The sequence below is a fragment of the Raphanus sativus genome, chromosome 6 (genome assembly GCF_000801105.2).
Source record: "Raphanus sativus cultivar WK10039 chromosome 6, ASM80110v3, whole genome shotgun sequence".
Lineage (NCBI taxonomy): Eukaryota > Viridiplantae > Streptophyta > Magnoliopsida > Brassicales > Brassicaceae > Raphanus > Raphanus sativus.
In genome coordinates this window covers 25,180,287-25,193,895 of record NC_079516.1, presented here as the reverse complement: position 1 = coordinate 25,193,895, position 13,609 = coordinate 25,180,287, and the positions used below count along the sequence as shown (strand labels likewise).

Here is a 13,609-nt window from a genome sequence, read left to right as displayed (position 1 = left end):
AAATATTAGAAATCTTCTTGTGCAAACTAAAAATTTACGTTCAATTCTACATCTGAACAAATTGTTCCAATTTCTTGAATTAAATTTTAGTTGACCCTAGAACTCCTGTACACATGGTTCAACAATATTTTGTAGAATTACTCAATACTGTGAGTTTTCTTTTTGTATTTAGGCAGAATTATTCCTTTCTTTTCACATTTTAATTTGTTTGCCAAGTAAAGGTTGCACGGTGAACAAACCTACAAATAATAAAGTTTGCGAACTATTTTTTGGTCAATATCTAAGGTCTACAACTATAATTGCAATTTTCAAAAAATTATAAGTACATCACTACTGTGTTTATATTACTTCGTATAATATATGATGATAAAATAACCTACTTCGTATAATCATAGAGTGGGTTCTTGTCAATCCATGTCGGGCCAATAATAAATAAGTAATTATGTTGCTGGGATCTCATTATTTATGTCTTATTATAAAAGTCAAGACAATTGAAATTAAATTTGTTCTTGTTGCACGAATGATCGATAATTTGTTCTTGTTGCACGAATGATCGATAATTTGTCTTCCCAAAGACATAATAATCTATAAATCCCCCTCGATCAAAAAAAAAATATCTTTAACTTGTAGATAAATCAAAGCAAGTGGCTTTATGCTCTTCAAGAGCTTATTGACATAGAAATAGCATAGATAAAGAGATAGCTCCTAAGAGCTTTATTGTGCAATGAAATAGAAAAGGAAAATACTTTAGATTGTCACCAAAAGTATAGAAACCAAGATTGATATTTCATATAGAGATAAGAGAGACTGCACTCAAGGCAGCCAAAGTTACATTTCTCTAACACATTACAATCCTATTTATACTACTAACTCACTTACAAAAGAATCTTAATACACACTAGATCTTGACCCGTGCGACCGCACGGGTATTAATTTTTAGTTTTAGTTTTTATTTATTTATACTAAATAGTATATTTGTAATATTTGATCGTTTTATATTGACTAAGGTAGGAGTGAATATTTGGGTATCCACTCGAATTCGGTTAAAATTTATTCGGATTTGAGTTTTTTTAGTTTAAAGATTCTAACTCTATTCGAGTATTTATAACCTTTGGTTCCGGTTTGATTCAGATCTTTGCGGATTTGATAACCCGTTTAAACTATTTTTAAATTTTCAAAATTTATATATCTTTAAATTTCTCTAAATCTAAAGCCAAAGTACCTAAATTAAAAATTAAAAATAGGTTTAACTTGAATATTTAGATGAAGAATAAATATATATTTTAAGTATTTTTGATGTTTTGATTATTGTTTATCTACTTTAAATGTTAACTTTTGATTATTTTTTATATTTCAAATATTTTAAACAACTTAAAATAGCTTATATCTTAGATATTAATTCGAAAAATAGCTAACATATTAAAGTATATAAATATGATTTAAATACATTCGAATATCCAAATATTTCGTTCGGATAAGGTTTGGTTATGGTTCTCTAGATACCAAGTTTGGATATTATCTAGTTTCGGTTTAAATTTGCTAATACTTTTTTCGTTCAGATTTTTTAAATGAAAAGTTGATATTATAATTTCCAGAATTGTTTGTCTAATAAAAACATATTTTTTTTTGAATTTGACTTTGATTTAATGGAGAAGTTAATGAAGTGTATTAAATTCAAATTCAATTTTGGAAAACACATTAATCTAAGTGGAAAAGACAAAACATTAAAATAGGAAGTGTCATTTAATTGTGTATTTAATTTAAATATAATTTTGGAAAATACATTAATCTAAGTGGAAAAAACAACATTAAAATAGGAAGTATTATTTAATGTCAGTGGCATACCATTGTAATTAAAAGTGAAAACTAAGGAGTATTTTATATGAGTACTTCTCTTTTAATAATATAGATGGGTTTATATAACATAGTAATAGGCTTGATGGCCTTGTCTTGGTTTGTCTTGTGTAATCTAATATAACTCCCCCTAAACTTGAAAACGTTTCTTTTCCTCAAAACTAAAGGAACGACAATGATCAATACTTTCATAATTTTTTTTGTAAATTTATATGTTTGGAATTGAAGGTTTGATTACTAATCAATTTTATCCACTTACTCGTTCATCTCGTTCTAATACTACTTCCAGTATGGAGATCTTGTTCCATTTTATTCGTCTCGTTTTTTAAAGGTGATTAGCTGGAAGTGAGACAAAAGTGTACGTAAGTTCAAATGTTCATGTTTCGTTTTTCTTTTCAAACCGGAGAGGAGCACTGTCTCCATGTTTTCTTCCCTCACCTTCTTCTCTTTTACCTCCATTTTGTGTTCTGCATATTTTTTCTTGGTAAAAATGTTCTGCATATTTTGTTAGCTCAGTCTTGATCACATGTAATCTAGGAGGGAACTGTTTGTCAGGCTAACCGGAATTTCCTTGTACTGTTCCGACCATTTTTCGGGGTTGATGTAGATAAATTATAATTTAGAAAATAAAATATATTAATGTTATATTTTTACTCTGAAATCAAAATAACGAGTAAGCCATTTCTTTGCACAAAACAAGTAAATAATTTTTTTTATTGTAAAAACAAGTAAATAATTAATCATCTCGTGTTTGTCAGTGAAGCATATAATAAACTCTCAAAATCTAACCGATTCAACTACCAAAGTAACATATATTATTTTTTATTTTTCCATTTAAATGTACTCCCTCTGTTTCTTAATAAGTGTCATTTTAGAGTTAGGCACACGGATTAAAAAATCATTAAATTTTACATATTTTCCATACAAAAACATCATTACCCATACATCTCAACTAATAGAAAAATAAAATGCATAATAAAATTAATAAATTTTGCATTGAAAACTTAAAACGACACTTATTTTGCAACGAAAAAAATTCCTACAACGACACTTAATATGAAACGGAGGGAGTATATTTTTATTTGAAACTATTATGCTGTTCTTTACTTCTTGACACATTCCTTTGGTTTCTATCATTCGAAGTCAAAACTGTTTTCGAGAAAGTCAAAAGTATATACTCCCTCCGTTTCAATATAGATGATGTTTTAGAAGAATTGTTTTGTTTCAATTTACATGAAGTTTTGAGATTTTAAGATTACTTTAACTTTATTGAAAACTGTTCAACCAATTAGATTAATCTATTTTTTTTATAATTGGTCAACGATTAATCTATCTTTTTTATAATTGGTCAACTGACTTTAAAATTATATATATAAATATTTTTTTAGAGAAATGTAATTTTCTTAATCTTTGTGCATTGAAGCATAACATCAAGTATTATGAAATAGAGGGAGTATATATATTTTTTAAACACTAGAAGATTTCATTGATAACATCGAGAGAAAATACATCGGTATTACACTACGCCGGCGAGTTTAACAGAACTCCCAGAAACTTTTTTTTTTTGAACAACGGTTAATTTTATAAATGCAAAAAGATAATAAGGTTTGAACCCAAAGGCTAGCCAACAAAACAAAATGAAGAACGACAATGATGAACCTTAAGGGTTTGCTTAACTAAAAGGTTAACATCTCTGTTCTGGAAACGAGGGATGAACCGAAAGGAGAAAGAGACAAAGTAAGACAAGAAGCTGATGATATCCTGCTGAACACCATAAATCTCTTTAATCTGACTTTTGTTAAAAATAGCTCGAATGAGCGTTTGGCAGTCGTAGTGGATCGTGACTGAAGAGAGCCCTAGCTCTCGAAAATGGGTAGGAGATTGTAGAGCTGACTTTGTGAAGAACCATCGATGCTTGAGATGGCGTATTGTAATGGAGACACAGGGGTGAAGTAATAGCGAGAAGTTCTGGTGAATCCACACTCTTGCACAATAGTAGCCAAAAGGCCTGAGATGCCTAGATTTAGCTAAACAGCCCATCATATCAACTCTAACACTGATGTGAAGCAAACAGTTGGGTGAGGATGGTGAGGCGGTTGACGTTAATACAACAGCATATGATGAAAGCTCCATTAAATCTCCTTGGTCAGAGAGAGTTGAGCCAAGAACTCTGATTCTAGAGTTAATATTCGTCGTGACAGTTCTTCGAGGCTCGGTATATATGAAATGCAGCAATGGAGGAGATATCACAAGGGACACCCTATTTGGGGGACGGCTAGGTGAACCGCAGGTACACAAACAGAGAAGTACTAGATGAAATTTGAAGTATAGTACCTTCTTGTCCTTGAGAATCATAAGCTCGTCAGACACAGCAATAACAGAAATCGATGCCATCCTGCAGGTTTTAATCTCTGAAATAATGCAGCTAATGGCCTCTGTTGGTGCTGTATAGAGAAGGCGGCGTTGGATTGGTGACCACAGAAAGAAAATGTTGATGGTGAGAGAGCTGTAGTGGTCGTTTGGAAGTGATGTGGGTGCGCCTGTAATGAAGAGAGGTCTGGGTAATAGTTGAAAATTGACAAAACAAGTCACTCCCCATACTTTGAAAATCAGAAGCAAGTCCTCAAGACTCTGATTTTTTACGTACAGGAAATGAACTACCTTGAAATCAATACTTTCTTCAACCCAATATCTCACTTCTACATCCATACTTTGCACAGCTATAGACAAATCCCTTGAGGCTAGGTTTAGAGATGAAGCTTGGTGTTCAAATTGTGTGTTCTTTGTTGAGAGTGTTTGGAGATGAAGATCAAAATCATCAGACCTCACAGCTCTGAAGTTCATCCTCGTCACGTTGTGACTCGCAGAGCTGGTGCTCGGGTTTCCGGCGGAGTAAGAACAGAGCCATTTATATACTTGTTGTGCTTCCGGCGAGGAATAGAGACGACTCAGAGGCGCCTGAGACAGTGTAGAGTTCGGAGGTGTGGCGAGAGTGAAGTGTTTAACAGATCCGGTAAATCTACCTTCGGGTTGAACAGATCTGGCTCTTTCACTCACGCTAAGTGGAGGAGTGACGACGGTTGGAGTGGTAGGAGGGGCGGTGACGACGACAAGATCAAGAGAGAAGACGACGATGACGACCTGCGTAGGAGTTGCAGCGGTGGGAACCATGAAGACTAGCGAAGTGGTGACAGTTCAAGGAAACGATGAAGATGCCCAGATGCAGAGAACAGTGACGGAGAAGACAAGTAGCAGAGAGCGGTGACGACGCCGGCGAACTAGACCGCCGCCGGCGTCGAGGTGGGGGTGGCGCAAGTGCTTCTCGATTTGTGTGCCCGAGAGGTTTCGACGCTAGGGCGAACTATCTAAAGAACTCCCAGAAGCTAAGGTCAGCAGGATACATAACATCCTCTGAGAATAAAAGCCAGCAAAATCACACTACAAGAAAAATGAGTTTTATTAGCGGACGAAAAACGCTATCTAACGATACGATAACGGTTTTAGAAACGCTGTATCATCGCCCGTGATAGTAGGTTAGAGATATTAGATAGCGGTTTTTTGCACTGCTATCTTTTCTTCTCTACGATAGCGCTTTTCTATCTGCAATTAAATATTTTTAATAGCGTATAATTTTCGTTATTGTTTATACTATAAAAATTAAAAAAAAAATGAAAAATAAAAACATAATTAAAAAAGTTTAATCTCGTTTATATACTTAAATTTTTATTAAATAAAATGATTTATAATTAAATTGGTTTACAAAAAAAATATTAAACCAAAACTAAACCAAACTTAAACCTAACCTAAAGTGAAACCTAAACCTAAACCAAAACTAAACCTAAACCTACTTTTCTTAACGCCGCCGCCGTCAAGCCTTCTTCATATTCCTCCACCGCACTCAACCACCACTATGCTTGCGACCACCAGATTCTCCGTCGCCTCCTCGCCACAAGCCCATGACCAATACTATCTTCCTCTTCCCCTGTCTTCTCTTTCTCAGCGGAGAGAAGCTTAGGCCACCGCCGTCACCCTTTTCATCTATCTCCGGCGCTCTGCTCTGAATCTGGAAAGAGAGGATCTGTTTCTCTGTTACAAAATCTCAAAAAAAAAAAATTAACGGCAATCAAAACCACAGAACTCAGAGAGAGAGAGAGAGAGAGAGAGAGAGAGAGAGAGAGAGATAGAGAGAGAGAGAGAGAGAGAGAGAGAGAGAGAGAGAGAGAGAGAGATAGAGAGGGAGAGATTGAAAGGGAGAGAGGTGACCAGTGTGGTGAGAAGCGGTGGTGGTGGAGACTACGGATCTGAGAAGCGGCAACAAGGATGATGGCGGCGAGTGTAGATGATGACGACGACCGAGCTTAAGATCCGTGGCGACAGCAAAGTGATGATGATGAATCTCTCTCGTTTACAAGACAGAAAGTGAGAGAGATTTAAATCTGAGACTGTGAAGAACTTGAAAGAGAGGAGGAGAAGAGGCGTGAAAGAAGGAGAAGAAAGACGTGAAGAAAAAAAATAATTTTAGACCATTAGATCAAACACTAATCAATGGTTAAGAATTAATTGGTTATTCATGTATTAAAAAACAGCCAATGAAAAAGAAGTTAGAGGATAACCACAAGATTTATTTATAGCCCTTAGATTAAAAAACAATCAATGGTGAATGCTTTATTTTGATGGTTAAAATTAATTTTATGTTAAACAGTATTTTTATAAAATTTAAAACTTAGATTTATGATTATATGTTGATTTTTGGATGTGTAGTTTAAATATGAAGTTTAGAGTTTAAGGTAAAACTTATTTTCTTACAAAAATGTTATCATTATTAATTTTCGAAAAAGAAATAAATTTTATTTTTTAATTATTTTAAGTTAAATTTAAAATTTGTTGTTAAAAAATTAGATTATGAAGTTTGTATTTAGAGTTTAGGGGTAATGATTTAATATTTGAGATTAATTTTTAAAATATATATTTAAAGTTTGGAATTTAGAATAAATGTTTAAAGTGTAGGTTTGAAGGTTAAAGTTTAGAGGTATTGAATTAAGATTTGAAATTTTTTTAAAGATTGATTTTTGAGTTTATATTTAAGATTTGGAATTAAATTTAAGTTTTGATGTTAAAACATTAGAGTTGAGTTTTGTATCTGGAGTATAGGGTTTAAAACCTTATTTAGGGTTTAGGGATTCAAAAGGCAAACATAACGTTTAATTATGTTTTGCTATTAAATCTTAAGTTTTCATAGCGTTTCTAAATATATCACTCTATCATAGCGTTTCCGAAAATACAAACGCTATCTTAAAAATGCGGATATATTCAACCATAGCACAATCATAAAAAACGCTATCTTCGTCTGCTATTAAAACGCATTTTTCTTGTAGTGTCAAACTGATTTTCTGAAAACTAGAACGAACAACATAAAAACATGGCTATAGTGAGAACAGAAGCAAATTCTAAATCAAACCATAAGATTCACAAGCAATATAAACAACCAAGGAGGAGAGGAAAAAATAAGAACACATCCGCAGTCAAGCATCGGATTGATCCTTGAGTTTGATCTTCATCTTCTGTTTCTTAGCAAGGATCTCCGGCTAGTTCTCAACGATATGTGAGTTTCGGCTCTGCATCTAGTCGCTAGGAGATTGAATGTTAAAAATGATGTCTCTTCATCTCCTGGTTTGTATCTCCGCTTCATCCTCGTGGCTCTTGAAGAAGTATAAAGAGGCGCAGATTTGAGTCAAAGGTATATATATATATATATATATACTATATATATATATATACTAAAAATGTAAATATCATTAACCAGTCAATGAATTGTCTGATTACAATTTTTTTGCAATCTTAACTGCTCTAAAACTAATCAGAGCTAGTATGATACAGAGGGTTGCAAAAAAAAAACCCCCCAAGTATCAATCTAAGACCAAAGCATCGATCAAAAGAACACAAGATATATATTTTTTCACGTTACAAATGCATGTGTGTGACTATTTACATTGATTCGATAAATACATTTAACAATGACATTCTAGCGAGATAGCTCATGTCACATCGACCTATGATCAGATCAGTCGACGGAATCAGAGAGTCTGATAAAGAATGTACTATCAAGAATTATATATAATCACCAAATAGTTATTTTTTTTGGTTTTATACACCACATATTGAGACGACGACACTCGACACATGAAGGATTTAACGTGGCACATTCATCTTAATCAAGATTAAGTCGGTTGTACGTATTACTTTTGATCCTTTTTTATCATAGAGTAATATCTGTCTTATTCGAAAGTTCTTTTAAAAAGGAGTATTATGCGAAAGACATAAGTTAAAGCTTACCTTCTACCATAAAGAATATAAAGCTTACCTAGCTGAAGACCAACCAACACGCATTAAAATTATTTAGGCCTATCTTCTTTCACTTCCTAGAGTTTCTTTAACACTCATCATGTTTTGTTAGTGTCGTTTTGTTCCTAGTGGACATAGATTTTTGTTATTAACCTTAACATTTATTTTGATATATAATTTTCATTCTACAAAACTCTATAAATATAAGTTGATCTAGATTATAAAAACAATATCCTGCTAGAAAGAAAATCATTGTAACTTTAATAAAGTCGTTGGTATTGAATACTTTTTTGTCCACTTTGTTTTGTCAACTTATACTATTAAACACAATATTGATTTTTTTTAGAAGAACAAAAAAAAATCTCGGAAAGAAAATTAAAGATATGAAAGGTTAGGTAGAGAGAGACGACCACCACACAGGAGGAAACTCCGAGCACGACATGAAACACAAAAAAAAAAAAAGTAGTTCAATTTCATTTTCGCTTTGGTCCACTCTTTTCTATTTAAAAATAATAAATTTAATAAAGACAAGTACTTTTAAGTTTCCGTGTTAGCTAAAGACACGAAGCCTACGCACTAAAACAATGCAAATACAACTATAGGAAAAGACGCGCGTCGCGTGGCTCCCACTACAGTCAACTTAGCCCACGTGGAAACAGCCATAAGCGCGGCGTTTACAAGAAACTAATTAAAAAAGAGAAGAGGCTATCTCTCTCTCTCTCTAAAGAAAGTCAAGAAAAGGGGACAGGGCCTAGTCACATCTGACACTTTCTCTCTCTTTCTCTAGCTTTTTGTTCGGAGAGTAAGTCCATTTCTCCTCCATGTGCCCACTCTGTCTTCTCCACCACCACCACCACCTCCTCCTCCGATTCCCAAATTCTCCAAACCTAGGGTTAGGGTTAGGCTCTATACTTCTCCGATCTTTCTATTTTCGGATCATCCATGCCTGAAATCGAGCTCATGAGAGATTCTATTGAAGCTACTGGTTTAGATTCGATAGATGTGAAGGTGAAGCTAGAGGAAGAGCCCGATTGCTTGAAGAAGACGACGACTCGGCCTAGACGCGGCCGTCCGCCGAGAACACTAGCGAAAGCTTCTCCGATTTCTCCACAGAGGAAAAAGAGAGAAGACGAAGATGTTTGCTTCGTTTGCTTCGATGGAGGTAGTCTCGTCCTCTGCGATCGTAGGTGAGTTAGTCAGTAGATTCGACCTTTCCAAAAATAGAAATTTATGAAACTGAAAGGCTTTTCTTAAATGTGTCAGAGGATGTCCAAAGGTGTACCACCCAGCTTGCGTTAAGCGTACCGAAGCTTTCTTTAGATCGAGATCAAAATGGAACTGTGGTAAGTTAGTAATGCATTTTTTGATACATTACTAAAAGGATTGGGTGTTGAGCTTTAATTAATTTTTTCAGGTTGGCATATATGTACGGCTTGTCAGAAGGATTCTTTCTACATGTGCTATACTTGTCCTTATTCTGTTTGTAAGAGATGCGTTAGAAGCTCAGAGTATGTACTTGTACGGGAGAACAAAGGGTTCTGTGGAATCTGCATGAAGACTATACTCCTTATTGAGAATGCAGCTGATGCTAACAAAGAAAAGGTACAAAGATTATTCCCTCATCATTTTTTTTTTTTGTTTTCTTTCGCTTACTCTCACAAACAAGATTTAGAAGCTGAGGCCTTTCTCTTCTTTTGTTTTGTAACTCTACTCTATTTTAGAGTAAAAACTACTTTAAAATAGTGTAAACCATTGGAGATGGTCTAATGTGTTTAACATTGTACATTTTTTTGGTCCAGGTCCAGGTTGATTTTGACGATCAAGGCAGCTGGGAGTATCTTTTTAAGATTTACTGGGTTTCTCTTAAAGAAAAGCTATCTTTGTCGTTAGATGATCTTACCAATGCAAGAAACCCGTGGAAGTCCTCTGCTTCCAAGAGGAAAACTACTAGCAGGCTTCATGGAAATGACGATGGGGTTATGAAAGCAGCTAAAGTAAGGAGGATGGAAGCTGCATTGGATGACAGACTTCCACCATTGTCTAATAATGCTGCTGCGTGGGGAACAGATGAGCTCTTGGACTTTGTGAGGTTTATGAAAAACGGTGACATTACCGTCTTATCAAAGTATGATGTCCAAACGCTCGTGCTAGAGTATGTGAGACGAAACAATCTGCAAAACGCTCCTCAGAGTTCAGAAATAATGTGTGACGCTAGGCTTATGAGATTGTTCGGGAAGGAGCGAGTGGATCACTTGGAAATGTTAAAGCTTCTTGATTCTCACTTCCTGGATCAAGAAAGGTCTCCGGCTATAGATACCTCAGCCGGTGAAACTATGTCCTTCCAGGTGGATGATAGGCTGAATACCTCTGAACAACATGCGGTTGTAAAGTCTGAAACATGTGCCGCTATGTCCAACAAGCCTATCGATGAGTTGGATTTGAATATGGTGTGGTTATACGGAGATCCAGATGGGAAGATTCATGGACCGTTTTCTTTAATGAACCTGCGACAGTGGAATGCAAGTGGTTACTTCCCGCCTGAGCTGAGGATATGGAGGTTGGGTGAACAGCAAAGTTGCTCCATACTACTGACCGACGCGTTAAATGGGCAGTTCCATAAAACGCTGTCGCTTCAGAATCATTCTATCCCGAGGCAGGAGGAAGAGACGGCTAAGGACCAAAACAAGAGTGTGGCTGTTGCTAGGTTAGAGACTAGAGTACTTGACTTCAGCCCAAACTCAGTGTCCACCGACCAGAGTGTTAACAGTGTCATCACAAGGAGCTCGGATGCTAGCAACAAAAGCCACAACGTTCCCTTGGATTTCACACTTTCTAATGAAAGGGAGGCTGTGGACAAAACGAAAGTCGAAAGTCCCTTGCCTGGACAGAGCCCCATAAGCTGTTCCCTTTCACTGTCTACATTTCCCGGCTCTCTGCCGCTACAGGAAAGATGGAATGGTGGTCATACAGAGGCAGTAAAGAACGGTTGCAATCAAAACGACATTGGCCTTACCGGAGCGGCTGAGAAACAAGTCACGGCTACAGTTCAGTCATGCGGACAGAACTGGAATGCTGCTACTCCAAGCACTGCTTCAAACGTGTGGGATTCGAACTCCGGTCTGGTGTCTTTCACAGACAATCAAGAAATAGACTTCCTAGATCTCTTTAGTCCAACCTTCAAATTCAACTTTACCTCTAATTCCACGGATTGGCAACCCATTGTAACCGGACCTGACGAGTGTGACGAGTCAGTGTCGGATCTTTTGGCGGAAGTTGAAGCTATGGAGTCCCAAAAACGTCTATCTTCTCCAACTTCAACATTCCGTGGTCCTGGAGAAATGCTCCAACAACACTCCATCAACGATAGCAGCTTCAGTCCTGCTGCAGAAGGGCACAGCCCAGCATTTGATGTAAGTAAAGGTGACTCCATGAGCTCCACAAACGACCTGCATATGCGTTTACGAACTAACAACGTCCTGGACTTTTTGCCGTGGGGGGTTTAGATATAGAGAATCATATCAGGGCTCATAGGTTGTACCCAAGATCGATGGTGGACTATGCTCTCTCTACTCTTTTTGCAGGATTGTTATTACGGAACATAAATAAGTGGCCAATCATCATCATCAGCAACAGCAGCAGCAGAAAAAGAAAAAAAAAAGAGTGGTGCATAAGAAGAAGATCTGTTCAAATGTTTCTTGGTGATATTTTTGTGTGCTGCACCGACCATTGTTTTTGGTATCTAGGTTCTGTACGTTATCCTGTTTTAAGATTTGCACAGACCCAGCTTGTGTATCTTCTACATTGTTTGTGTACTTAGGGTAAATTATAAAAGTGTCAATGGGTGTAATCAAAACACTGTAGGGATCATTACGTATTCTATATATATATATGATAATTTGGTAGTGTAACGTTTCATTCTTTCTGAATGTTTCATACCTCTTCTTTGTTCTTCGTTTGTTTATTTCTGAGTGGCTGCTTTAACATAGTATACTTCGATGGCCTTCACTGTGGTAAGGTGTCTTGTAACTGTTAATATCCATTCCCACGTTTTGGAAACTAGAAGCGTTTTGATGTGAAAGTTTAATTCTGGACTTGTTTTGATTTACATATTATATGAAACATGATTGGCTGCTACAGCTAATAGCTGCATTGGCACTAATACTAGGCACTCTAGTTCCCGCAATTGGAGTAAGTGAGTTTGCTGCAGCTGCTAGTGCTGCGAGAACTGTTACTGATTCTGTTGCTGTTGCAGCATCTTTTGGAGATATAAAATAAGGACTATACCACAGTATCTAAAAATGATGATCACGTACCAGATTTGCATTATCCTTGCTTCTGAATGTGTTCATGATCAGCAGCTGGATCTGTGCTCACTGACACTACGATGGCGAGGAGAGCTGGAGACATTGAAGATTTGAGTTTAAAGCCATTGGAGAAAATCATAATCAAGGAGTGAGTTTCGAGTGTTTCAAAAAAAAAAAAAAAAGAGTGAGTTTCGATTTCCGCTGTTAAATCACCCCAACAATAGTTTTTCGTTGGGACTTATAATTTATTGCCTGTACGTGTTTTATGTTGAAGTCTCTTTGCTTGCTGGAATACTGTCAGCAGTGGACATTTTAGTTGCTGGCTTTGCCTTAAAAGAAGAAGACTTTGTAAAGCCCTGGGAAGGTTTAGCTAGCCACTTGGGAAGGCATCAACATTAGTTGTTCTTGTGTACATTTTTTTGGCTGATTCTACATATTCGTAGGATTCACTAATTTGCTATAGTTGCTTGTTATGTACACGGTTCCAAGAATATTATAGAAATGGGCATTGCAATTCAGGATTTGCTTACTTCAAATAAGGGAAAATCGCATAAAAAACCCTCAGAGTGTCACTTACTAGCACTAGCACTTTAAACCCTGAAGTTTTTTCACTAACACTTTTAACCTTCAAATGACATTTGTATCATAAAAAACCTTCAAATCAAAAAGTTGACCTGTTCAGCAGGTAATTTTTAAAATATAATTATTTAATTAATAAAATAAATAAATAAAATAAATAAATAAATAAAATAAATAAAATCGAAATTTTAATAAAATTCACAAAAATAAAAAAATTAAATTAAAATTTTAGAAAATAAATAATTTTTTAATAAAATAAAAATAACTAAAATTTTATAATACATAAGATTAAATTTAAATAGAGAAGAACTGTATAAAAAGTTCATAAATTTTTAAAAATAGAAAATTCAAAATATATATTTTTAATTATAAGATTTTTTTTTCAAAAAATATATCATATCATCGTGGACAATAACAATTTCAAATATATCACTAGTGACGATGATGGTTTCTGATTTTTATTTAACTTATGATTTTTTAGTTAAATCTTACGATTTTTTTTTTAATTTTCTGATTTTTATTTATTTTAT

General features: G+C 35.2%; 2 protein-coding genes across 3 annotated transcripts; one reads left to right on the top strand and one right to left on the bottom strand.

The window, feature by feature from the left end:
- Window positions 1-1,934: 1,934 nt before the first annotated feature.
- LOC130497102 (uncharacterized) lies at window positions 1,935-6,426 on the bottom strand. Of its 2 annotated transcripts, none has more exons than XM_056990065.1 (2): window positions 6,118-6,426; window positions 1,935-5,917 (listed from the first exon to the last, which is right to left on the bottom strand). In XM_056990065.1, the coding sequence occupies exon 2, from the start codon at window positions 5,023-5,025 to the stop codon at window positions 3,475-3,477; it is 1,551 nt and encodes a 516-aa protein (XP_056846045.1). In that variant the 5' UTR covers window positions 5,026-5,917; window positions 6,118-6,426; the 3' UTR covers window positions 1,935-3,474. The 2 variants fall into 2 exon arrangements, with proteins under 2 accessions (XP_056846045.1, XP_056846044.1); XM_056990064.1 differs by having other exon boundaries at window positions 1,935-5,940; window positions 6,118-6,425.
- A 2,482-nt stretch (window positions 6,427-8,908) lies between these two features.
- LOC108812330 (zinc finger CCCH domain-containing protein 44) lies at window positions 8,909-12,098 on the top strand. The gene is made up of 4 exons (XM_018584569.2): window positions 8,909-9,383; window positions 9,460-9,539; window positions 9,611-9,798; window positions 9,996-12,098. The coding sequence occupies exons 1-4, from the start codon at window positions 9,139-9,141 to the stop codon at window positions 11,697-11,699; spliced, it is 2,217 nt and encodes a 738-aa protein (XP_018440071.1). The 5' UTR covers window positions 8,909-9,138; the 3' UTR covers window positions 11,700-12,098.
- Window positions 12,099-13,609: the final 1,511 nt, after the last annotated feature.